Genomic DNA, 27442 nt, shown 5'->3' with positions numbered 1-27442 from the left:
TGTCATTATCGACACACTTGAACAATGACATGTTACACCTTCTCTTGGTAACTGTAACAGACGACATGCATACGCAAACCTAGTCGAAACACAATAAGAATTTAAGCCATATCCAGGACAAGCAATTCTCAAGCGACTAGGGAACTTCTATTGATCCGACATGGTTACATAAAGTTGTCATTAGCCATAAACCATGAAATACATCAGAGATGATATTAGGTAGCCATGCGTTTCAGGACCATGAGTAGATCGCTAGACAAAAGTATCGATTCTGCATTAGCAAGGTTAGATCACAAACTCTAACATATCGGCAATTAAAAGATTCCCTCTGATCAAATCAACATAGCTTTTGAAACTATGAAAAGTTACGGACAAAAATGAGCCGCTCGGTGTATCGAACAAAGTTTGCCAACAATTACGGTTAGCAACACCCTAAATGGTTAAAATTCACTTTTGTACGAACTCAAGCAATTGAAAAGGTCATCATCACTGTCATCAGACTTCGATGAATCATGAACCTCAGCATCACCTTTACCATCTTCATCTCCTATTTCCGTATCTTTGTCTGGCTTTTCTGCAGGCTTTTCTGCTTCCTCCTGCAACCCAAGAAACACATCAATAAATAGCCTGATTTACCAAGATAAAGCTGCAGCCTTTACAGCATCGATAATTGAACTCTGGCTCTGCGGGCTCAACACCCAATAGCTAGGGGTGCTCCCACTTAAGGTGTATGTTACTTTGCTTTTAATGCTGACATTCAACAATTTTCCTTGAATTACGACCCAACTAGGATTGGGCAGTAGTTTATCCAGATAGATTAAATGAAATGTCGCACATCAAAAAGCAGACTGACTCGGTGTCCACCTGGTCATCCCGTGAAAGTAAATGGTCAACCTTTTTAAACTGACTCACTGATCTTTGATCGAGGAATAATGTACGAGTCAGTGATGAGCCAGGGAAATCAATCCCTCCATGCAATGCAAGTGCTAATAACAATATGCCACTCACCCATCATACTATTTGTTGTACGAAAAATGAACTCATCATTTACTGTATCAACCAGACTGTTACCTAAAATACAAAACTTCTACAATGTGAGACACAAACCTTAGCCCTCAACTTTTAAATGTGCACACTCAGCAACCGACCTACAAGATTTTGTGGCAACATTTCATACAGGTATACCATTCATCATAACTTCATTCATCAGGACATCATCAACCAATGGCGTACAAACCACTAGGACTGGTTCAACCTCAACCAACCAATCACTTGACTTCAGTCCACAGATCCAGTTAGGCAGTCGTGCACACTTCAGTTTATAAGTTTTGGCCCTTATACGTACATTGGTTTCAGGTGATGACTCCCCATCCTCTTCCTCAGCCATCATGCTTGCTGAAACATCTATACTTGATTCTTTCCCTGCCTGAGCAGCAGCTTGGAGACGCTCAATCACCAATTCAAAATGAGAATGATCTGCAGAAATAACATAATACAATGGATATTCATTTAAATAACATCTGGTTTCCATCTGGGATAAGAAAAATATCTAACTGAATGATTTGACTGCGGTGTCTGTAGGGGAATATCACATATTGACAAGTCAACACCTGACATGCCAAAGAAGACTCTCCAACACTGCTTATGCCAGGGAAACTTTGACATTTTCGGATAAGCACAATTATAATACGATAGAGAACACAATTCTAATATTATAAAGCAAGAGAACTATTTTCCAGTAATGATTGTCGATAAGAACTTATGAATCTGGTATATCCATCACAGCCCACAAAAGAACGACTAAAACCAGGGGGAAAGAGCAGTGTGAAACCATTTCAATGTAGAGCTACACTAATGCACAAAGAAACTGCTCCAGTATCATGCCTCAAGATTCGAGAGCAAGGATCTATACTTGCAGTTCCAGTACAACTACTGTCAGAAGTGTTAAACAAATAATCCCCCCAACCATCCCCATCAACCTCCCAAGCCCAAAAAGATCCCCGCTAAGACTAAATAGATACAAGTGGAGTGCTGCGAAAATAACAAAACTCTGATTCAAAAACAGGGAGGTCAAAGGAATTACAAGAAAAAATGAGCAGACATGGATGATGGCAAAGAAAATAGGGGAGGTTATTGTAATTTTCTTTTATAAAAGAATATTATGTCCAGCAATGAAGATGGAAGAATGATAGAATGTGGTTTATGTGCAAACAAGATGGAAGTTGTCATACATGCATGCCATAATATTCACTGTGAGGATTTTAGTTGAATAATATACAATGGAGCGTGCATAGTTTTAGTGGTTTGATTATTTTTAATCACCTTTACAATTGGATATCGGAAAATCATGTGTCAGGTATATTTCGTTCACAAGGTATGGTACACGCAGTTAAGCTTGTTTAGATTCAATTAAATTTTTACTTCATATATAGGTCTTCATAGGATCCCTATTGATGATATATTGAATTTACTTCATATGTTCCATTTGGTTTTTGACAAATAAAATTTTCCTCGTAATATCGGGTTTTTTGGCTTTTCTGATAAAGACAGAGATATCATTTTCAACATAAAGATGAAGGTGAAAAGAGAATAAATAGTTCGGGACCATCCATTATCTCGTCTTCATTAATCCAAGGTCAGTTCTATCATTTTCTTCTGACAGCTATAAACAGGGAAAAGGAAAAGAAAATACAAATAGAAGCTGGAGATGTATCACCTTTTGCACGGCTAGCCAAAGCTTCAGAAAGCCCTAACCGATTTTGACGTTCTTCTTTCTTAAATTTCAACTTTATTTGCTGGCGTGTCAATTTGGGGAAGAGCTCTTTAATCATTGAGAGATCCGTTCCAAATTGCCTTATACCCTGGAACACGTTGCAAGGCATGCCGAGGTAAGTATTGAGCTGGTAGTCCAGCTGTGCTGCATTAATGTCTTAGATAGAAAGGAACTCTAAACCCCTAATCAAAACTGACAATTTTGCGGGAGAATATAATGTAAGAATTCTCAATCTCAAGCCAAAAGCAAGAAAGAAGAAAAAACAAAACAAACTTTATTGCAATAAAGATAGAATAGTCTTCCTTGCTAGGTGCGGGTTCTCTCAAATGCTCAAGCAAAGAGGGGAATCAGAAAAAAACAAATTACCAGGCAGGCAGTTCATTTGCAACTAAGGGTTCATATGGCAAGGGTCAGTATGGTAACGTTCCTGTTCTTGGGAACATATTTAGAACAGAAACATTTTTTTGTGTTTACGTTCCCGACTACGATTTTCAAGAACAGAAACGTATTTAGCAAGTAAAAAAAAAACACTTTTTTTACCAAAAGGAAGGATTTGCAACCGGCAACCGGCGGCCAGCAAGGGCGGAGGCCGGCGATCGGCGGCGACGGGCGACCGGCGGCGACCGGCAACCCGCGGCGGCGACCGGCGGTGGCGGGCGGCGAGCGACCGGCGGTGGGCGGCCGTGTCAACTCCTCGCGGACGATGGTGGGCTGTGGTGGCTTGCACAAGCTCGCCCTCTAGTTATTTCCAAAAAGCGTTCCGAAGAACAAGAAACAAGTTTTTTTTGTTCCTTAATTTTGCTTCAAAAGTGTTCTTTTTTCAAAAATGTTCTACTGGAACACTTTTGGAACATTTTTTATTATACGCGTTTGTTCGAAAGTGTTCCGGAACACTTTCGAATGCAAACACTTTCCAGGGAGTGTTACCATACGGACCCTAAGGGTGCGTATGGTAACGTTTCTGTCCCCGGAACAACTTTTGGAACAGAAACACTTTTTTCTGTTTTCTGTTCCCGGCTACGATTTTTGGGAACGAAACGCGTTTGGTAACTACAAAAAAAAAATGTGTTCAAAAGCTTTGATAAAAAGTCGTCGTCTTTGAAAGTGTGAAGGAGTAGTCCAGGAACAGAGGATGGCAAAAAGTGTTCCTCTTGCGTTATAAAATGTGTTCAAAAGCTTTGATAAAAGTGTTCCGGGAACAAAGAAACAAGTATTTTTTGTTTCTCGTTTCTGCTCCAAAAGTGTTCCCATTTCTGAAAAGTGTTCCTGGAACACTTTGGGAACACTTTTTTACCATACGCGTTTCTGTTCCCAAAGCGTTCCGGGAACACTTTGGGAACAGAAACACTTTTTCCGGAGCGTTACCATACGCACCCTAACACTCCCCGGAAAGTGTTTCTGTTTCAAAAGTGTTCCCTGAGTACTTTTGGAACAGAAACGCGTACGGTTGAAAAATGTTCCAAAAGTGTTCCGGAAAACACTTTTGAAGCCAAAAAAAGAAACAAAAAATACTTGTTTCTAGATTTTGGAGCACTTTTTAGAAACAACTCAAGGGTGAGCTTGCGCAAGCCATCGCCGCCGGTTGTCAATCGCCAGCCGCCGTGGCTGCCGCCCGTTGTCGCCGGTCGGGGCCGCCGCCGCTGCCACCGCTAGTAGATCCTTCCTTTTGGTGAAAAAAGTGTTTTTTTTTGTACTTGTCAAACGCGTTTCTATTCCCAAAAATCGTAGCCGGGAACAGAAACACAAAAGAATGTTTTTGTTCCAAATATGTTCCCAGGAACAGAAACGTTACCATATAGACCCTAATTTCTCTTCGGAAGATTAAGATATACAAAGCAAATAGATTGTGTTATAATTTGATTGCACGCACCTCATAAAACAATTCAGTGTCTTGCTTTGACCACCGAGTGCGAGGTGTTTTCTCCATGAATGACTGGTAATTGAACAAAAGAGGAGCTGGTTCAGCAGTAGTGCTGGCTTCGTTAGTGGAGCCTTTTCCTTGCTCAGCAGGAAACCTCTCACCATCCTTATGAGAAGCATCTCCTTGAGTTGATTTGTCAGCACTGCATTGATATGCAATTACACTCCTAACCACAATGTACTTAGCACAACTTCAGTAAGCGCATAATCAATGCAAAAGCCATGTACTAGGTTTCTATCATCTCTATTTTGGCCATTTAGCATATGCACTACAATCAAGTCGCAGCTTAGTTTTTCTGACTGTTAGTCTGGGCATAGGACAGAAATTAAGCTGCAGAATCTAAACAAACTCCAAATTTCTTCTTTCAACGAAGAAACAGCCATGTTAATCAACATTTTGTTAAACAAATTGGGTAAAACCCAAACCAGATGTTATCATTATTATACAAGTTTCTCCTCTGAATGTGCATCAGCAGACCATTGCCTATATCAGAAATTAGAAAAGCTATAAGCAACTTTTGACTCCTCTCAGAAGGCCTCAATAGATATTATGCATCATGTTCACAGCAGACAACCCAGTGCGCCACAGGGTAATGTCCAATCTCTCAACACAAGCCATCACAAATTTTGTCTCTCTGTTATTGGGTAAAGAAAAGGCTGGAGTACATCCAATAAGAGCTTCCAAGAAACTATGTATTAAAAACAATCCACTAAACTAATTATGACCAAACTTCAGCAATAACTACTTGCATTGTCAAATAAAATAGCAGAGGCAAATATCGCAGTATAAAGATACCTCTGATTGTTTGAATTAGCTTTTGATGGTTTTGCCTTTTTGACCTGCAAAACAACACACGCATATAAGCACCACAATGAAGAATAGCAACCAGTTTCTGGATCAGAATTCCAAATAACAATGAAATAACTAAAGAATCTTATTGTGTACCGTTAAACGCTCCTTATGTTCTGCAAGAAGAATTAGATCCCTAATGCGCAACTTCCGATAGTCAATTTCATCCTCCGGGGTTTGAAGCAGAACCTTATCCACTATATAAGAGGAAACAATATGCCTATGGGGTGAGAAAAAGAGAGAGATATATCAAATAGGGAATTCACCAACGCCCATACATGCTATTACCACATCTTTTGCCACGTCGAGTAGAGTGAGAGAACTTCTTGCGAGGTTCTCCGGTACTTTTTTCAGAGTCTTTATTGCCTTCTTTCTTCCTTTCTTCCTTCTGTTTCTTAGCCAACGGTCTTTCTGACTTTCTTGGAGTACTTTTCTGTGAGGAATTCCGAGTCCTATATTCCTCACTATCACACAGTTCATCTCCGTTGGAGGGACTATGAGTTTGAGCTTCAGCTGAGTTGTTGCTGTCAGAGTGAACCTCGTCATCAGACGCGTCAACAAGTTGGCATGGAGTAGGGCGCTTTCTCAACTGCCTTGATGATTTGTTATGTTCACTCATGGTATTAGACATACAGGATTTGTCCTGCATCAAATGAATTTCCGATGCAGCCCAAGTTTCTTTATGATGGTGACTCTGCACAAGCCAGTTAAAATATTAGATAGGGCCACAAAATAAAATCAGATATGCATGTTGAAGCATTTTAATAATAAACTACAGTTTCATCAAATAGCTTAAACTTTCACCTAAATTGCATGTATTACATCAATTTCTACCCTTGTACCAGATCAGGAGGTTGTGTCACTTCAAAACTGGATTGCCTCCGATTTATAATCAATTGCAATGGCTTGATCTTGACCAAATTCCGGCTTACATGAGAAAAGAAGTTTAAAAGCATGTAACTATTAAACCACACCTTCATAAGCCGGCTTAAACTTTGTGCAATCACGCTTTCTATTGCAGAGAGAATGCTCATGTCAAACTCGAACAAATAGTTTAAAAGAAACAAGATTCCTGTATAGCTGAATTACCAAATGTTCTACATGCAAAATGTGCTTTATTGCCGTCTTAGTACAATTGAAAACCAGCACTTCAGTCAAATGATTACCAAATCACCAGGCATATCAGAAACATCCATCGTATTTGCCGAGATGAGTGTATCTGAGTGTGAGGGTTCATGAACGGTTGGATTTCTGAAAGTACTATCTTCAAGCCTTATGGATGAGTAATCAAATATATCATCAGGTATGGAGGCAGGAGCTGAGCCTTGATCAAGATGGGTTTCACACAGAACCAGATCTCGGGGGAGATCACCAGGCTCAACTTCTGAATTAGTGATGCAAAAAGTAGGTTTCCCTACTCCACTTGGCAATTCAGTCTCCAATAGATCTTCTCCCTCGGGCCTTCCTAGAATCAGCAATTTTGAATACATTAGACAGCAGATGCAGCAAATAAGTGGCAAGTGAACTGCACTCAACAAGCAAAGTCAATACCGATGCCTGATGCAGTGATTCTCTCACACGAACCATCTGTAGTTTGCACATCAGGAAAAGTCTCTGCTTTCTGCAAAGAACCAACATTTATTCACTAAATTAAGGTCAATTATTCCAAGTCAAAGAGAGAAATTTGCAAACATGTACAGGTAGTCACCTCTGTTTCTGACCTGTCCTTGTCAATACAACAATCCCCACTGACGGAGGCGGCATCTCCCCCATCCATTGCCATGTCTTGGGTCTCCTTTTCACAGAAACTAGAATGAATGTGAGGTTGGGCAACATCACTTATGCTGGCTTCAATTGATTCAAGGTAATTAGAAGCTGGAAGATCTGAATCTCTTGCTCCGTTTATGTCCCTTGAAGGAAGAATGGCTGTTCTTTCTGACAAAAAGGTAGTATCCTCCTGACTAATATCACCAATATCTGCTCACAGAAACTCGTTTCCATGATCAGCATCTGCATCAACTTTATCGTGGGACTCATTTGTCTTGCAGTCAGTGGATGAAAAAAAGTGATATGATCACCAACATTCAACAAACCACAGGGCAAATGAGTCCCACGATAGAGTTGATGATGATGCTCATCATGAAAACAAGTTTATGTCTGCAGATATTAGTGGCACTAGTCAAGAGTATACGACCTCATAAAACAAAACCCAAAACTCAGCTAAGACATGAGCATTTGTAAAACATTAAGTGCGACAATGGGTTGACACTTGCTACGAGCCTTAAGTGCGATAAAATAGTAAAAAGCGCCACTTAATTCAGAAAAACATTATGTCAGTTTGATACGCAGGAAGATGACAAATCAAATACATATCATAGCTCATACCACTGGTTGCAAGTGGCCGAGGGAGTATATTGCTAATGAGGTCATCATCCATCCCTGCATCCATCTAAAGCAAAAGCATCTTCGAGGTTAGAAATCCATGAAGCACCGTTTTGCAACATATTTAAGTCAGTTACATTTCATCCAGCTCACCTCTCCATTAAATTCTTCAAAGACAAAAGAATCCTCGACATTTTGATTTGGCACAACCACATCAGAAGGTAGAGCATCTGAGATACCAACCTCCTGTTGAACCACAAGTTCAGATGAACTGCTCATCAGTCCCATGTGGTCCACTGCCAGTTGGGAACTTTCACTGCTCCTAGGCCCCATTTTCGCAAAGCTATCAAGTGAAACCAAAGGTGAAGCATTGGGATCTGTCAACCTATCATCTTTTGGACCAACGTTCTCTGATGACTTTGTCATGTCTGACATGGCAGTACTTGGTGATATGGCCTGTTTCTCATCTTTACCAGGGAGGATTGAAGTCCCCGACGAACATGTTGGCTTTCTCAATGCTGGTCTTCCCTTGGGTTGAAACTTGCCAGCAGCAGTACCTAGCAAGGAACTTGACATTAACCCCTGGAAAATCATGCTAGACACTAACAGTAACTCCCATTAAAGAAAAAAAAAACCTTCTTACCTTTCTTTACGGCAGGTAGAGGAAATATATCCTCAAAAGGATCCATTTTGACAAGCTTCAAATCTGTTAGCACAGTCAGAAATATCCAATATACTAGTCAGAACTTGCATTTCCTAAAACACAGATAAGCTTGACATAAAATAAGTACAGTTCTAAAAATTCACAGAGCCTTGTTATCCCAGAAAGAAACAAAAATGTACCCATAATTTTCTTTGCAAATACGCCCTTTGTCGTATAACCTCACAAGCCACAAGCATGGACGCAAACTAATCTCAGAGGTAGGGCAAACTATTATGGCATCAGCAAAGAACAGATAGAAGAAACTATTTCAGGTTGCAAAAATGTAGCACCTCGAAACTCAAATCTAACGATGCCATTGCCTTTGCCGTGACTAATGGAACTTCCCCGAAACTCACGAATCGACTTTTCAATCCTCAGTCTTAAACCCTCAATTCAAGCTTTCTTGTTCCACACAAAAAGAGAACTAACATGGTACTACAGGCCATGTTAACTAGCATAAAGCCCCAATTTTTCTCATCCTAGTTATCCGAAGCCATCGCCACTCAGTGTCAGGACCCAAAAAGAAAAGCTAGAAGAGAGACACCAGCATCCGCTACAATGAAGACGGCCAAGACCTTCAATCCCACAACCATGAGTATGATAGCATCGCTTTCCAAGAATCATCGCCCTCTTTGCCCAGTCATTCATAACTTTTTTCCGTCGGGCGCCATTTTTCTCAGCAAAGAGCTCAGCAACCGGGTCAGACATCTCCCCTCCTCCTCCTCCCCCCCAAAAAAAAAAACATACTACACACGCCCAAAGAAGAAGCGACACCAGGATCGGAATTACCTGCAGAGCAGAGTCGTGGTGGGTCGCACCTAGGGTTTATGCTCGAAGCCAGCAGCGGATTCCAGAAACGATGTTGCTGTGATTACTTTTATCCTACATCGAGCAGAACGATTGTCAAGAGGGCGTTGCCCTGATGGTAAGGAGAAGTTTAGAGGTGTCCCACGTCCACCGTTCGAATCCTATCGCACCCAACCTGAATCGGGTTTTAATAGTTAAACCTGCACAGACGGGGCAGGCAATCGATTAATTTCTTGTCTTTTGAATTTGGATGGCCTAAATATTTTAATATAGCACTTCTGTGTTCTTACGACAATTTATGCTACAGTGAAAAGGCTTAAATGGACATTATGAAAGGCACGCGAATGCGTATGTTTTCCAAAACAACCGCAAATCGTATCTCATTCTCGAGGAAATTTCAAGCGCTCTTTAAAGTTTAATATTTAATACCGACGGATCGCACATTAAAGGAAAATGGGAGGGAACTGTTGCTGGCGTTGCTTGTCGTAACGGCTGTTGGTCCACGCGAGACAAATTAAGTGGCAAACTAGATCGCAAAAGGTCCGTCGTAGAAAAGCCCTTCCACCGAACTAGATTGGATTGTGAATTCACCATGTCCTCTCTAGATCTTTTTGCATTCGAAAACTCAAACTCTTTGTTATCCCTTTTTTTTAGTTGATAAGGAAACTTCGACCAAAAAAAAAAAAAAAAAAACAAACAAACAAATAAACGATTAAGATCTTTATATGCTAGCAAATAGCACAGCCCCGGGTGTAGGCGAGAAATTTACATTTGAAAGTTTAAGAAAAGTAGCTATTATTTGCATGAAATAAACATGACATGTACGGTCTTTATATTAGTTTTTCTTTTGTCTAATTTCTTTCGGTATTATTATTAAATGCCACAAACGTTTAGAACATGTATTTGACTGATTGAGTTATAATGTCACAGTTTTGCATCATATGCAAAATTTCATTAAAATAAGTGAGAAATAGTAAATCATGGAAAGATGGTAAAATACACAGCCCAAATACCCAACAAAATCCCAACTTTAGCATATGTCTCAATTATATCCAAAAAAAAAATTTGTCACATAAAAAACCCTCAACTTTTACTTTTATCCCAATTCTACCAGCATAATACCAAAAAAAAAAAGAAAACCCTAACTTTAGCTTTTATCCAATTCTACTGACCTAAGACCCAAAAAAATCCAAAACTCTAGCATTTATCCCAATTATATCCAAAACTTTTTTTATCTCATAAAAAACCTCCAACTTTTATTTTTTTTTCCTCAATTCTACCATCATTAGTCTTTCATTCATAATCACCGTTAGTTAATCCTACATGGCATTTTCACGTCGTTAATGAATAGCACCTCAGCAAAGATGCAATGAAGAAACCCAGCAACTTCTCTTTTATTGTTTGTCCGCCCTACACTTTGCCAGGAGATACAAAACCACTCAAGATGTTGTGGTTCAGATTCTCCCCGACACTCAACAGCCCAAAAATTGTCTAGATGTGAAGATCTGATTATTTGGATTAATGATCTCAAATCTCGTCATCTCTGAAATCCGTTATCTTCGAAGTTCGAAAATTCATTGATAAATTCGACGAGAAAATTTGAACCGCGTAGGATTAACTAAGAGTGATTGTGGACAGAAGGCCAACGGTGGTAAAATTGGGATAAAAGTAAAAGTTGTGCATTCTTTATGAGACAAAATTTATTTTTAAATATAGTTGGGACAGATGCTAAAGTTAAATATTTTTTTGGGTATCTGGCCGGTGGAATTGAGATAAAAGTAAAAGATGTGAGCTTTTTATGAGACAAAAGAAAATTTTAGATATAATTAGGACAAAGATTAAAGTTGATTTTTTTTTTTTTTTGTGTTAGGCCTAAAATACACTATAGCAAGATTGTGATTGAGAACATTTCCAAAAGATAAAGAAAATAATTGAGATCTTTTTAAAGTATGAGGTGTTTTTTTTTCTTTCTATCTAATATGCAGGGAAAATTATATTGATAACCCCTAAAGTATTGGTCTAAGTTGCTATGTCATCCTCAACTCTTTAATTTCTTTAATGTGATTCCTAATTTTTTCGTGGAGTGGATAAAAAAAACTTTAAATTTTTAATCCGAAGAAATACCAGCCGAGCTATTTTGACCGTTCTTTGCACATCAGCACCTCATCCTCAAAAAGTTCAATGTTGTCCTTTCGTTAATTCGAGTTAATGAAATTTGTTGATGTGTCAATAAATGAAGTTTGAACTATGGACCATAAAAAAAGTTACTTGATAGTTCTCCATATTAAATATTCATCTCAAAACAGGAAAAGATAATCCACATCAGATATTCATCCCAAATCAACTCGAACTCGGGGCACATAACATAGACCATTCTCTTTCCTTTCTTCGCTCAATCTCTTTGATGCTCTCATCAACGCTTTAGCTCCGAGGTCGCTGGCTCCACAGAAAGCTTTATAAGGATATGAAGAGGAAGCTAAGCTTTAGAATCTTTGTTAAGGGTATTTGTCCAAGACTTTTCTTAATAAGCCATAGAGGTTGATTCGGGGTGTCACATTATGAGCTTTTTCGAAAATGATAATGCACAGTTTATCTCACTCAATGAAAGTGCATGTATTCCATAAAATATGAAAGGTTTATTAAGGCGAGTTGTGTCACGACCTGAAATTTTCCATACAATTTGAATATCAAATAAATAGATAATATAACTTCACTCTAGTTCTTAATAACTAATTCATCCACAATTGTTGAATAAATTGACCTCGATTAATGTACATCAAAATCCTTTTGTACAAAAATACGCCTCTATTTTTGTTGCGCACTTTGATATAATACTTAAAAGCGATCTTCGGAAGCTTTAACCTAAAAAGCCCCCGAACTCCGAACTCAACCAATCTATAAAATATATCAAGGTGAGCCTAAGCTTGATAGATGAACCCTCCAGGTGTAAAGTAGGTGATCATATTGCAACTCGACTCGGGAGCACAAGAACGTAATAACAATCAATTAGTAACGTCACACATTATTGCATGGAATCATTGTAATTTGGGCATTGTCAATCACATATTTACTGAGGATATAATGTACATTAAACTTACTCCTTGATTACTAGATTCCTGTGAGAGAATATTTCAAACACTTGAGAAGTACAAGATGCGTCATTTGCGATTCAACTTGTTGTCATCCAATCTAAGTACAACATGCCAATCCTTTCATCTTCTATGAGCATGTATCATAGCATAAATCCGTAGATACATCAAAATCTATATCTTCAACCACAACTTGAATTTCTCATCACTTTTTTTACTTTAGTAACAAGGATATCAATGCATTCTATACCTCAAATATTCACTTATACTTTCCAAACATATTAATTCAAGTTATTTGAAACAAAATTTGTGAAACACATATAAATGACTACAATCATGTGTACAATAAATGTCATGAAGTTGCATACAATTTAACTCTCAAATGCACATACTAGCTTACCGATATACATAGGCGAGTTCATAGATGTCATTGGCCAAGACCATCTCGATTCACGAGGCATCTCAATTAATGAAGCATCATTACCAACAACTCATGAGGACAAAATCATACCCTTTGCCACGCCTATCAGCCCATCACAGTTGTCCGTACATTAGTGAGAATAAATACACTAATGTACATTCGCATGATGATGGTCATTTCTTAACATCATACCATAGGTTACGCACACCATGCCGGTATAGGACTTCATGTCCCGTCAACTTTATAGAGGACTGTCTCATAGGATAGAACATCTGGTGAATTTCAGAGTCTCATACACATACTCGTACGGGAGAATTTGCTCTATGATGAATAGGTTGTGGCAAAGGTCTTTATCACGTGGCATCAATGACATACAAATTACTGTGACATAACAAATACCATATGTATAACAATAATTTATCCTTTCTCATCCAATTAATGAAAATCAAATAATTACATGCACATCAATACATATATCCTCATTCTTTTCATGTTAAGCCATCACCATATAATTGAAATCTATAGATGGTAACTTAGATCTCAACATATAAGAATTGATAACTCAAAATGCACATTTAGGAACCAGCAACCATGAAATCAATACCTTAGTCCACAAATCAAAGACCTTGAACTTAGACAATTCCGGTCAATATCGAGAATTTGAATGTTCAACTTTGGTTAGAAATCAACTTCTTCGAAATTGACTATTTAAAGTTTGAGATGTAGAAATATATAACTTGTATAATTGTCAGCTAACAATCGATTAGTTGATTGGGAAATCGGTTTACTTAGAAAGTTGATTGGATGATCAAAATCGACAAAGAATAAAATCGTTGAACTAGTCAGAAAACCGACGGCTAGTCGGAAAACCTACTATTCCTTCCTTGAAGCAACCCCAAACATAATCCCGCCGCCACTTTGTTCTGCTAGGGTTTCTTCCCCCTTTCCCCTTCCTTGGAAATCAGCCACCACTTTGCCTTTCGGAGAGAGAAGCTCTCCCTCCCTCCCACCTTTCCTTTCTTATGTTCATCTTCCCTCTTTGAATTTTTTATTTTATTTGCTTGAATAAATCTTTGTAGTTGATATTGGGTGACTATGGAGATTAATTCGGTTATTCGTTTAGTCGACAGCCGCCGAGGAGCATGTTCGTGACGTAACTCCACAACCTCTTTGAGATTAGGCCGCTCTTCTTTTCCGATTTAAATTTAGTCAAGTTTTGAGAATTTTACTCTCCCAAACTAGATTTTGAAACAGATTTGGGAGTTCCCTACATATATTAGATTTGCATTTTTTTCAACATATTAATGTTGGTGTTTTTGCACGGTGATGGTGATGAGGACATCGAATCTAGAGCCGCACCGTAAGCCGTTGCAAGTGGAATGAGAGATCTCGACATGTGCTTGTCACTGTTAGTGATTGGCCATAGTGACATATTTGTTCTGGAGGGTTGAGAATGTGCTTATAGCTGTAGATTGTACTTTGTTATTTGTTTTATGGCTTTTGTTTTGTTCAGTAGTTGATTGAAATTTGCTAGACTTAGCAGATGTAACTCGAACTCTTATTATGATATGACCGGCATCTTTCTTTTGACCAAAAAAAAAAAAAAGAAAGATCGCTGATGTATCAGAAATCGACCACTTGCAAAATTGAAAATTTGCTCAGAAATAGATTAATGACCAAAATCGGTAAAATGACTTGTCGGTTAACACACAATCAAAATCACATGAATATCATTTTTAAGTTCAAATTCCTCATTCTTACATTTTCCCTTCCCGTAAACGATACAAACATTATGAGAAGCCGACTAAAACTTTCGACACATGAAAGTACCTATAGATTCTAGTCAAATAAACTCAATATCGCAACATGCTATCATCGAAGCTTGGTCACTCAAGATGAACATTCAAACTCGTTTAAGAAAAAAACAACAATCAACCAAGTCAAGAGTAATAAATAGTCAATATAACTTAGTTCCTAGAGTTTCACTCGCCTTGAACAAAGAATTTGACAACTCAAAGACTTAACCACCTTTAAGACAAAATAAACTAGAAGAGAGATTAAAAACTCTCAATCCTTTGACCTAACTAGTTTATTAAAAGAAAATAAAGCCCAATAGGTATCTTTCAAGAGTTTATAAGGTGAATTTGTGGGCTTTATTTTCTTTTAAAGATGTTCTACCAAATTAAAAAAAAAATCTTGAAAGGTGGAATTTGAAGCTTCGACAGCAAAAGTATGGAATTATTGCTTTTACTCGAAGGAATTGAAAGCATTGGTAGTAGGGGTGTCAATGGGTAGGGTAGGTAGGGTTTCCATACTTCCCTACCCTACCCGACCCTTAAGAGAGGTATTTGTTACTCGCCCCGACCCCGACCCGAACCAGAAATGAACTAACGGGTTCGGTTCAGGTCGGGTCGGGTCGGGTTTATGGTTTTTTTTTTTGTGGCCCCCCTTCTTTCAAATGGAACCAAAGATAATCGCGAGATACAAAAGGGTCGGGCAATAAATTTGATAAATAATGAGAGAACTTTTTAAGAAAAGTTAGCAATTTAAAAGAGCAAATGTCAGTAACTAATTCAAATAAGAGTTAGTAATATAAAATTAATTGGTGACTTAATCGTATATAAAAAAAATTGGCAATTAAGGTAGATAATACGAGCTTGATTACACTTCAAAATATAAAATGCATGATTTCGATTGATTCCGCCTCCAATTGTAATTTTTTTTTGGTAACCAAAATAGTAGGGGGCAAAAAAAAAAAAAAGTTGTGCACTAACACAAAAATGCGCAACGACTTAGGATAAGAATTACAAATCACTAGACTTGCTAGTATCTGTCTAAAAAGCTGCATTAGAGTCCTTAAGTTACACATGACAATTTGAAGGGCATACACCACGTCCTTGCTCCCCCGCTCATTACTCTCGATCATCATGATTGTCCTCATGCATGTTTCACATAATCCTTTCTTTCCTCTCACACATAGGATAATAGCATCTCCGATGCAACCCTTGCATAACAAAAATGTACAACATGTGTAGTATGCATTCTTCTCACGATTGCTACTGAGGTGCCAACCTGTACAATAATAAACGAATTTGCTTGGAATCAAGGTCTTTCTTTCCTTTATTTCAACATGTGCTGCAAAAGCAAATCTGCTGTTTGTGGAGTCACCGGTTGGAGTTGGGTTCTCTTACACCAACACATCCTCTGATCCGTCCATCACCATCATAGATGATGCCGTTGTCGGTAGTGTGTTGATTGATTCAATTGTAGTGAAACCAAAATAAAGTTACTATTTTTTAAGCTTTGAAGTGTTGCTTGTGAATCTTTTCTCGGCTGAGGATGCATACAGCTTCATAGTGAATTAGCTTCAAAAGTTCCCTCGGTTCAAGACCCATGATTTCTTCCTTGCTGGAGAGAGCTATGCGGGTCCACTATGTTCCTCAACTAGTCGAGCTAATCCATGACAGAAATGAAGACACGGCTAAATACACACCAATCAACCTCAAATGATTCGGTGGAAACACAGAGCATGGAGAAGTAGCTTGATGAGAAAGTGAGAAAGTCACATACCAACAAAAGCAACGGTGACGCTGGAGAGTAATCTCCCAAAAGCGGACAGAATATAAAGGCAAAGAATCACTTGAAAATGAGAATATGCACACTAAAAACATGAACAAGAAAATTTACAATAAGATTAACAAATTGGTTTAACATGTACCAATCTCCAACTTCGTCAATCACCATCATCAAGAGAATTCAATATCGAGTTTAGCTCCATCGTCGTAGTTGGCAACTCCGCATTAAATTCACATTGATTTATGTCATATGGCACTCACATAGGAATCAATCTAAGTCCAAGAATTTGAACCCTTTTCTGCTCATCCTTAAGCCAATATATCGAAAAAGACGACTCTGCAAATTTATCGATCCAACTCGAGATTTCCTCGGTTACAAATATACATAAACTTGAAAGAAGAGCACTAATGGGAACAACCTTCCCAGCCCAAAATTCCCGTGCACGCTCGAGCATGGCAAAAGACACAAAGATGCGGTACCACGGACTTGCACCACTCAAGAGAACAAGATGAAGACATACATATAAACATGATCTTTTGCAGAATGTAAACCAAGAAAGATGATCAAGATAATCTAAACATTGTTCCACCTGTCAAGAATCAACAAAAGCAAGGCAATAATAGATTACCTTATTGACAAGCACCCTCAATCATTAGAACTTCTAATTCGAAAGCATTCACAGGGAACTTTGTCATACTGTGGTACCAATGACTAGCCAAGGGAAAATAATTCGAGTACAACCTCAAAATTCCAAAGGGCAATAATATAGAAAAGTATAAATATTTTACAACAATGTTTTTCTCACCTGACTCATAGATTACAAGTTCTTCTAAGTCCTCTTCAATCGTAAGTGGAAGTGGCGCAGATCGTAACCAATCTTGAGCACAAATGAGGGCCTCCACCATCCTTGGGGTCAAGGAGCTACGAAACACATCAAGCACACGACCTCCCGTGCTAAAGGCAGCCTCCGAAGCTACAATCGAGACGGGCACAGCTAAAATATCTCGAGCAATGGAAGAGATAATAGGATATCTTAAAGAATTTACTTTCCACCAATTCAAGATATCAAAGTCGGGGCAATATCACTCACATCCTTCCTCCAAATACTTATCTAACTCAAATTTTTCTTCCAAATATTGCTGTCCGGTATGGCTAAGATACATTTCGGTCAGAATATCAGCACCAACCATAGGAGACCTTGACATGCTTATCATTCGTGTGCTCTTTTACCTCAAGTTGCTTTGGGGACATATACCGGTGCGGTATTGCTCGAACAATGATGTCGGAGATGCTGTTACTTTATCACGTAAAATTTCTGCTTGTTCCCTTTCATAAACATGATTAATCATCCACCTCACATAGTCCCACTTATGTCGCGGGTCAAATATGCAAGCAATGACCAATGTAAGGTTGATGTTGTCCACATTGCCAAAATATTTACTGAATTTGGTCTTCATATTCTTAGCCATTTTCTGCAAACCTTGATCATCATTCCCACAATATCTCTCGGTCATTATAAAAATCCCAAACACATCCTTCACCATGTCATTACCGGTGACATAAGAAGAACCCGAAACTTTCAAAGTTGTATCAAAGAACAACTTTAAGAAAGGAAAAAAGAGATAGGCATACTCCCAATCCTCACTAGTGGGCAACCATTTCACCTTGGAAAGCTCTTGAGCAAATTTGTTATCTTGAAATTCCATTGACCTAAAAGCTTTTTGAAAATTCAAAGCTAATTCCAACATTAAATATGTTGAGTTCCAATGAGTCTCCACATTCAAACATACGAGACTCTTAGACTCAATATTTTATGGCTCAATACAACTCTTAAATCGTCTCAACCTTGCGGGAGAAGACCTCACTTAACGTACAGCCGAACGTATTCTAACAATGGAATCGGTCATGTCTTTCAACCCCTCTCGCACAATCAAGCTCAATATATGAGCACAACACCTTACATGGAGTAACTCACCTCTTAATACCAGAGAGTTCCAAAAGTCAAATCTTTTTTTCAAATATTAAATACCTAAATCATTTGAACTCGCATTATCAATAGTGATAGAAAAAACTCTTTGAATCCCCCAATCAATTAAGCATTTCTCAATTGCTTTTCCTATCATCTCGCTAGAATGACTCGAAATTTGACAAAAATTTATAATTTTCTTCTGTAACTTCCAATCGGCATCCACAAAATGAGCAGTGAGGCACATATAACTCATATTTTGACAAGAAGTCCATGTGTCGGTTGTTAGACATACTCTAGGAGATGTCTCAGAAAAATAGATCTTCAATTTACTTCTTTCCTCCATGTATAAATCATAACAATAGCGCCTCAATGTGTTGCGTGTTGGGATTAAGAAGTTTGGCTGGATTCTATTCACAAATCGTCGAAATCCCTCATGCTTTACAAACTTGAAAGGTAATTCAGCAAGAATAAACATGGTCGCTAATTCTTTTCTACTAGCATCTTGGTCAAATTTCCATAGACTAGACGAACTACCAACCCCAACAGGTTGACCCGAGGCACTTCTTTGCCTTTTCTCCACGTTTGCATATGGGTATCTTTTACATCTAGCTAGATGATGATGCATCGAACTAGTCCCGTGACCATTAACACAACCAATACGAACCCCACAATAGTTACATTCAGCCTTTGCTTCATCGGGAACCCGTGTAAAATGTTCCCACACTATCGCTCTCGTCAAACTAGAAAGATTCGTTTGAGACATACTTCTATCTGTGACACTTAGAACCTGCAATTGTTAATTACAATCTGTTACTTTTCTATGTTACTTAAAAGATAGAAAAACCCATCAGCTCGAATAGGGTGTATGTGTTATGCTATAAATACAAAAAACAGAATGTAAACAAGCCAGGTCGGATACAATATGTTTTGAACCCAACATCGCACAATCAAGAAATTAAAGAACAACAACAATAGCATTTTAATATGGCCAAATCAACCCGTGGGGAGTACAACACCAAATTGGCAAAAAACATTTTCTTTTCATTTAGACAAAAACAATTTGAAGAGAGGAGGACAAAAAAAACCACGGACCATCGAAACAAACAGAGCTCCCAAATCGGACCAGGAAGACCCACCTTCTTCCGCAACCCCTCTTGCCATCTTTGCTAGGGCTTTCGTCCTCCTCCGCATTTCCTCTGCTTCCTCGCCCACCAAGACTCTCTTCACTGCCTCCTCCACTCTCTCGCTCTTCACGCTGTCCCCGATCAACCTCACCCACTGCTTCACCCCGATCTTGAGCACTCGGGGTCACAAACTTCTCGTTGAAGAATTACTCTGCTGCGACCGGCCAAGTCACGATTAGCACGCCGGCTGTGACCGTCTCCCGGGTCGAGTTCCACCTGTAATGTGTCACAAAACCCTCGATTGCATTGTGATCAAGAATCATCACCCGAGGAGCCCAACCCTCGATGATGAGGCCCTTGTTTCGGAGATCGAGAGAGGGAGAGAGAGGGCAATTACCGAGAGCAACGTTGAGGAGAGAGAGAAAGGACAAGAGTCGCAGATGTGGGAGGGCGAGAGATCTTGGAGCTCGTGGAAGGCGATAGAATTGGAAAGCTTGGAGCGAGACGAGGCGCGTATACGTAGGGTTTACAAGATATCGGCCCATTGATTTGGGGAATGGGCCGGGGCCGGAGTTATAACCCTACACTAACCTACCCTATCCAAGTCATTAAAATATCCTATGTTATCTGAACATCTTCTTTACCCTACCCTAAAATACCCCAAAAATAGGGTCGGGTAGGATCGGATAGGGTCGGGCATCATTGATGACCCTAATTAGTAGGAGTAGAAGGTAACAGGCGATTTCTTTTTCTTTGCAAGAACAAGGCTAGTCGACGGAAGGATTTTCAAACTCGATAGCTTTACGGTGGAAGTTGGGCTCTTTAAATATTCCATTTTTTGCTTAGAAAATGAGCTCCTAGCAAGACATTGAGGGAAACATCTATTATTTCAAAACCCGTATTGACCGATCGAGATACTTACTACTCCGAACTCATTGCGCTTAGGAAGGACAGCTTGCATTTCCTATGCGTACTTAATAAAAGAATTAACCATGCTTAACATCAAACCTGGGACCGAGAGTTTGATCCCTTATTCTTAGCTTGCCCCTTCTTCTACACAAACACCTTAATAGCTGCTTCTATATCTATTATATCTAACAGCAGATTTGGTTGTGTAAACCCCCCCAGGATGAAAGCGGATACCTCTACCGAGGTTCATACATAGAAAGGAACCCGGCCTCTTAAGCGAATACATCTACGACTTGCATTTCTTACCGCTTGTTGACACCTAAATTTTGATTTTTGGAAAAATCATTCATTATTTCATAAAATGAGAATTAGTCATAATTCTCACAAAAAATAATTTTTTCATGCATTGCATATCTCATTTTTTTGTCAGTCATGCATTCAGGCCAATAATAGAACAATTGAGCTTAATTTGGCGGGCCACTAAACCAAACTTAGTTAGAAATTTTCATAAATGCACAAGAGGGAATGTGCCTAACTCATGAGGCTAATTGGGCCTATTTTTGAGCTATAATTATCCCATTCAAGTTTATTTAAGTTAGGAAGGCTTTTAATTAAATGTTTATTATTAATTAAAGCCCAATTTGAGCCTGAAAATGTGCAAATGAGCACACGGGAATAAGAAATTTCAGCCAACCCATCTACTCCCTATATGGCCAAAATTGTTGAGGAGTTTTATGTGATTGAGACTCTTGAAGATCAGATTTTTTTTTTATCCTAAGGTCGTTAACGAATCCTATTTCAACTAGGATTACCAAAGCTTGACCTCACGACTAGTGAAATTACTGTGTAAATACCTCATTATAGCTTAGGGTTTGGGGGAGACCACACAATTTCAATACATGGCAGAATTTGAGATGAGCCTTCGTTCTAGGCATGGAGACAAGAAAACTTCATGGCCATAACAGAGGGAGTTAACCCAAAGATTGTTCCTAGTTCCTTATCTTTATGCTATTCTTGTGTTCCCTTGATCGATAGGTGTTCTCGGTGATGCCCTAGAGGAACATTCAGCAAACCGTATCAACGGACCACATCCCGCGACAACTTTCATGGTTGTTGTCCCATCGCTTCAAACGAAGTTTGTCGTGTCACAAAGCCTTAGCCACGCGAGCTATTGCACCAGAGACCTCATTCAGCTCGGGACCGGCGTGTGACCAAATCTGTGGCTCCCTGCTTCATCGTAGCCACCGGCGCTCATGACCGTACCTGTCGGGCGATACCCATCAGCAACGATGGTGAAATTTCCTTTGATCCGGCGGGTCTTCTATCGTTGCCCTCCGCAGAAGTGTGAACCCATCACTCTCCGTCGGTTTTCCCACGACAACGTTGCTGATCCTTCCTTCGACGAGTGACCACGACTCCCCATCGCTGAAGGAGTAGCTGTCCCCAAGCTTCATGATGACGCAGCCGTAGTCCTAACGAGATCTAGCTGCAGCAATAGCCCTCGACCGACTTGACTTAATTTTTGCAGATTTTTTTGGTTACCAATGGCGTCCTTGTGGTGAAGTCCTCGTGGCTTCCTTGTTAACATAGAGTCCAAGCATCGAGGATGTAACGTCCCGCCGTCCTTTGAGAATGCACACCCGCCCAAGCCGTATAATTTAAACTCGGGATACTACATCTACGGCGAACACATAAAATGAAATGCGCATGCGGAAGGGATACTCCAACGCCGACAATAAAAGATATGAACAAAAAAGGCAATAACACACAGCAACAAATATATACAAAGACAATGGTCACATGCGTACTAGTAAAAGAACATGTACAATATGAGCTAACCTAAAAACCGAACATCCAGATTCCTCCGAATCTACCCCAAAAGAAACTTATCAAGAGCAACCGGACTACTCGGAGGAACTAATAGTTACATCCCCAGCCTCGTCTCCTGTCGGAACGTACTCAAAGAAAGTATCGGAGCTCGTCTCCAGCATCTTGTCCTCCGACTCGTCCTTCTTCGAATCAGATATCACGATCACCTCGTGATCCTCCTCCGCCATCGGGGTCTTCTCCGTTATGTTCCTAGAAGTAGCTGCTGACACTTGAACCACACCCTTGACATCTTGATGGGATGGGTGGCACCATCCCGAAACTACATCGCAGGGTACATCGGATGGCTGCAGAGGCCTGAACAAACTAATGTTCCCTATCTTACGGAACCACGCTTCATAACGATGCGGTTGCGGATCTTCTCCACCTACATCTACCCAAACCGTAGTACATTTTCTTACAAAAACTATTCCTAAGTTAGCCAGGAATTCTACCATACGGTTGTCATCTCTTTCGAATCTCTCAATCGCACCGACAGCATTTCTATAACCTGGGGTCTAAAACAAAGGTTCCGCTACGAGGTGAGATTCACATCTCAGCAAGTAAACCCAAATCCTATACTAGATCACTAGCCCTTCCGAGTTATGCAACAAAGCATACGGATGACAAGATGCAAAACAAGCCTCTTTACACAGTACAATATCATATATATATATATATATATATATATATATCATACCATATCTCACGTAAGCTGACATAGATAGAGGTCAAGATCAAGTAATTCAAGTACCAGTAGAGTAGACTTAAGTCATAACAACATGTATAATCAAATCAATACTACGGGAATGATCAAGCTTGACGTATTAGCAACTATTCATTCGTATCTCACACATGAGATTCTCATCTCGTTATAGTTCTCAAGATAGCGACATAGTCGCACAAAATGTTCCAGGCTATCAATACCGGAGTTCGTGTTGACCTATATTGGTCATTTTCCTGCATGATCAAGACTTAGGATATTTCATTTTCCCGCATGATCAAGACTCGGGATATTTCCTTTCACATGTACTCCGCATGACCAAGGCCGAGGTATTTTATTTTTATTCCCCGCATGTCAATACCCAAAGTATTACACAAATTATTCCCCGCATAACCAAGATCCAGGGTATTGACCCCGCATGGTTCAAGACTCACGACAATCCATTTCCCTCTTTCGCTCATATGCCAATTAAGTTACACTTCACATTTTACGGCTATTCGTACTATTAGTCATCTCATTCAGAAGCATCTTAGTGATAAAAAAAAGGTTTCAGGAACACTTACCCTTGGTTCCAAAAGCAACTTAAAAAAGTCTCCTCACAACCGCAAAAGCTTGGCTAAATAGATTTCCGCATCGGATCTATATAAACCATAGCAAAACTCCATTAATTTTCGATCCAATTGAGCCAAAACGTTAATAGCACTCAAAGTAACATCCTAAAACATCCAAACGACAAAATCACAGCAAGGCGACACCATTTGTAGTCCCTTAAGTCATGGTATATTCTGTCCAAAAATAGGACAGCTTGTTTCCTTGAGTCTCAAGCACAAATTAGCCATGAATTCACTTCCAAACTTTAATTTAATTCATATACTCCCTCATAACACCTTCCACAATGTCTTAGGATGTCTCATATTCTAATTCCAAGCCAAAATATTCATTATACAACCCATGAATAGCTTTGGTACAACAGGGCAAAACCAGTCCTGTGTTGTCTCACCCAAAATCCAATTTAAATCTCCAATTTAACACTAATTGAACTTGTGGGAACCTTATTCTATATGTCTTAGGGGTTCACTAAAAATTTGGTAGCATAACTACTCATTTTGAGCCCCCAATCAACTTAATCAAACAAAGTGCACAAACTGTCCAAGATATGTCCGGCAGAAACACTTTAATCCAACCATTATAACTCGAATTTTTCCTTAATTACTTAGTGTCCCTAAATCATCCATACTCGGCCCTATAAGTCTATAAGTTACCACCGAAAATTTGGCATCAAAAGAAGTTTCTAAGAGGGAGAACAGCCACTTACCCTCAGCTAGCTCCAAATCTGTCCGGTTTTCTTCCTCAACTTGGTTCTTCCAATTGGGAGCTTCAAATGACGTGATTCTAATTAGAGGTTGTCGGGTACACATTGAACTTTAAGTGGGTGGTTGGGGGCGGCCAAAAGACCACCGAAGGCTGCCGTCATACGGAATGGGCAGAAAGTGGTCGGTTGAAACAGTTTTCTGGTTTTGCTGAAAAACCTTGAAGATGAAGAAGATGATGGAAATGGAGCATGGAGATGAAGTGCTCGTGAATTTGAAGAAGGAGGAAGGCTGAAGAAGACTTGTTTTTATATAAAAAAAATTCAATTATGTAAATAGTAAGATCAAAGTCACATTAATGATAACCGTGCTCTCTAATTACACTTGTCTCATGTCAATAATTATCCACATGTGTATTGACCAGCATTGACCCTTCTTATCTTCACATTTTTGGCTGAAGCAAGGTGAAAATGACTAAAATGCCCTTTGATGAACTTAGAACAAGAATAATGCTTGAGGGGCAAAACGGTCATTTCACTTTCGTCGACTGAAAATTCGATTCTTTTCCAACTTGAATTACTCTCAATGAGGCGACATCCAATACATATCTCATGTTAGAATTCTTCATTTCAATTTTCCCAATTTTAAGATTCCATTTTCTAATTCATTTTCTATCTAATGTAACTCCAATTTATCCCAAACCGACGGACGGCTTTTGCGGTGACGTTACATGTAACGACTCAATGATTTTTATCACTCTTAGGCATACTCTAGTCATGGCCATTTTGGTTGTCATGTAATTGCAAGGGTTTATCACTAGCTCCATAGGTCTCAATCTTCAAAAATCGATTTAGGAAAATTTCTCAAATCGTATAATACTAGCAATAGATTCCATAATCGTTCTTAAATTGACATGTATTGGCTCTAAACATCCCCTATGAAATCCTTATGGTCAAAAGGCCAATTCCTATTCGAGTTTCCTAGGTCCACATACCTTGTCGCGCGTTAGCCTTCCCCTTTTTGGTCAGATAACTCAAGATTGATCGGATCTGAGTGGAATATAACTGAAATACATCGATAGAGCATTTCTCATTCATAGACCTCAAAATGGTCGGAAATTCAAAATGTCACAGATTCCATTAGAAGAGAGAAAACATGTAGTGAGAGGCTGGTTTTCTATGAGGTTCTTGTAGATGACACATGTTACTGGTGTTGCACCTTGAATCCCTTTGTTCGGCCAAGTGATATTCTTGCTCGTGCCTTTATTTTGTTGTTGTCATGATGCGTTTTTGCCCCAAATTGCACTAAGTTTTTATCTAGCAAATTAATAGTTTTGCATGAAGCTTCTCTGTAGCACCTCGTCGTCAATTCCAGCGAGTAATATTAGGCGAATGACTACCTCAATGTGAGACACAGGTGAGACGAGCTCTTCCACAACGACGAGGTTCATCCAAAGGTGAATTCCTGACGAGTCCACCATCGAGATTTAGCAGGGATACAAACCACCATGAGTAAGCCACACGTAACCGTGAGCATCGCCACGAGTTAGCCGCTGTTCCGTTCAAGTCCAAGTAGCTATCCAGGTGTCTCTTTTGTTGCTGTCCAAAGCAAATTCATGCTGCTGTTTGGTCTTTTTTAGCCACTGTTGTGTACCGAAATCACTGCTGTTCGGTGCTTGTTTGTGCCGAAGCTTAGCATGTGAAGTCCCCGCGATTTGGTGCTGATTTGATCACCGTTTGGTGCCCGATTAGCTGCTGTCCGGGTCCCAAAATAGTGCTTTTTGGGCGTTTTACTCGAGATTTGGTGCAAATTTTTATTCACTGCTTAAACCCATTACTCCACAGTTTTTGCGCGATTTCTTTGTTGTTTAGTGCTCGTTTTTCGGTGAATTTTTGCTTGAATTTGCTGCTGCAAAGTGAGCCTCGTCGAAGCCATAAAACTCAACCTTGCCAAGCCCTCGGCCGCGCGCGAGTAAGCCTTGCCATTCAGTCCTTGGGGGGTCGAACTCAATCCACAAGGTTTGTTCGAAGTTCAAATTAGGAACGCAATCTTCGAGATAAGGTATAAATTTGGAACTTTGATCGACCAAAATTATCATGTTTTCCTGAATTGGATTTGATTGCATATCCATGTGAATATTTTTTTTATCTTAAGATGCTATGGATAAATCCTTGCATTGATGGGATATGTCTTTCTTAAATTGAACATTATCCTTTGCTTTTCAATTGAAGATATCTTTCTTGAATTGGAATTATCTGAATATATTTTCAAAGTATTAAATGATAATATTCTAATTTGAAAAGATGTGGATTATGGTGAATTGGAAAAGATAAGAATTTTTTTGTGGAGTGGACTTGAATTTTAAGCACTATCTCTATCTTGGCCGAATTCCTCTTTGAATGTGGATAATCTTTGTCGTGATAATTATCTTTTGCATGATGAGTTGGTTGGATTGATTTTCTGGTGTTTGAATTATCTTATTTCTCCCGGTTTTATGTTGGTGTTTGACTTGAGGATAAGATTTGAGTTCAACTGGATAATATCCACAATTTTTTAGAATCATGTGAAAACTTTGCACAACTTTAAAGATAATTTTTCTAAAAATTAAATTGAACTTTGGATGAGGAAAGGTGGATCCCCAATCTCATAATTTCGACCGTCCCTCTTAAGTTTTCGAAACTTAAAGGTCAATTGACTTATCTTTATTTTATTTTTGTCATGCTTGTTTTTTTTATTGTTATAAAGTTTGCACAATTTTAAACAAACATTCCTATAATACATGCTCCCCTATGTGCTTTATCTTATAGAATGGGATGGTGAATTTAGAATAGAATTTTGTGTTCTACTTTTTGGCAAAAGGGATGATGTCGTTCTATACCTCTATTGGCATACTGCCTCGAATCTTTGAGGATGTAGAGGATAAAATTTTGCTCTAGCCCGGATCTCCGGGAATGAGAGGATTTATCGGAATATTAAGGTATATTATGGGCATTTTCGTTTGTCTTTATTCAAGCTTTTG

At 39.1% G+C, this 27442-nt stretch overlaps 1 protein-coding gene across 7 annotated transcripts; it reads right to left on the bottom strand.

Moving 5' to 3' along the window:
* Positions 1–125: 125 nt before the first annotated feature.
* Positions 126–23019, bottom strand: LOC115735072 (transcription factor TFIIIB component B'' homolog). 7 transcript variants are annotated; one of them, XM_030666126.2, is made up of 14 exons: positions 22985–23004; positions 8569–8701; positions 8079–8482; positions 7929–7992; positions 7252–7478; positions 7095–7164; positions 6710–7008; positions 5832–6237; positions 5640–5740; positions 5490–5533; positions 4644–4836; positions 2717–2861; positions 1346–1476; positions 126–596 (listed from the first exon to the last, which is right to left on the bottom strand). In XM_030666126.2, the coding sequence occupies exons 2-14, from the start codon at positions 8612–8614 to the stop codon at positions 441–443; spliced, it is 2286 nt and encodes a 761-aa protein (XP_030521986.1). In that variant the 5' UTR covers positions 8615–8701; positions 22985–23004; the 3' UTR covers positions 126–440. The 7 variants fall into 7 exon arrangements, with proteins under 7 accessions (XP_030521986.1, XP_030521988.1, XP_030521991.1 ...); XM_030666128.2 differs by having other exon boundaries at positions 7252–7469; XM_030666131.2 differs by having other exon boundaries at positions 7252–7391; positions 22985–23003.
* Positions 23020–27442: the final 4423 nt, after the last annotated feature.

Source organism: Rhodamnia argentea, chromosome 10 (genome assembly GCF_020921035.1).
Source record: "Rhodamnia argentea isolate NSW1041297 chromosome 10, ASM2092103v1, whole genome shotgun sequence".
Lineage (NCBI taxonomy): Eukaryota > Viridiplantae > Streptophyta > Magnoliopsida > Myrtales > Myrtaceae > Rhodamnia > Rhodamnia argentea.
Note: the sequence above shows the minus strand (reverse complement) of the source record. Positions and strands in the feature narration are given on the sequence as shown.

Coding starts and splice junctions, on each gene's coding strand:
- LOC115735072 (XM_030666126.2), bottom strand. CDS start 8,614: ATGGATCCTTTTGAGGATATATTTCCTCTACCTGCCGTAAAGAAAG. Junction 7,009..7,094: donor AATCACTGCATCAGGCATCG/GTATTGACTTTG, acceptor TGCTGATTCTAG/GAAGGCCCGAGGGAGAAGAT. Junction 597..1,345: donor AGTCATCACCTGAAACCAAT/GTACGTATAAGG, acceptor CTTGGGTTGCAG/GAGGAAGCAGAAAAGCCTGC.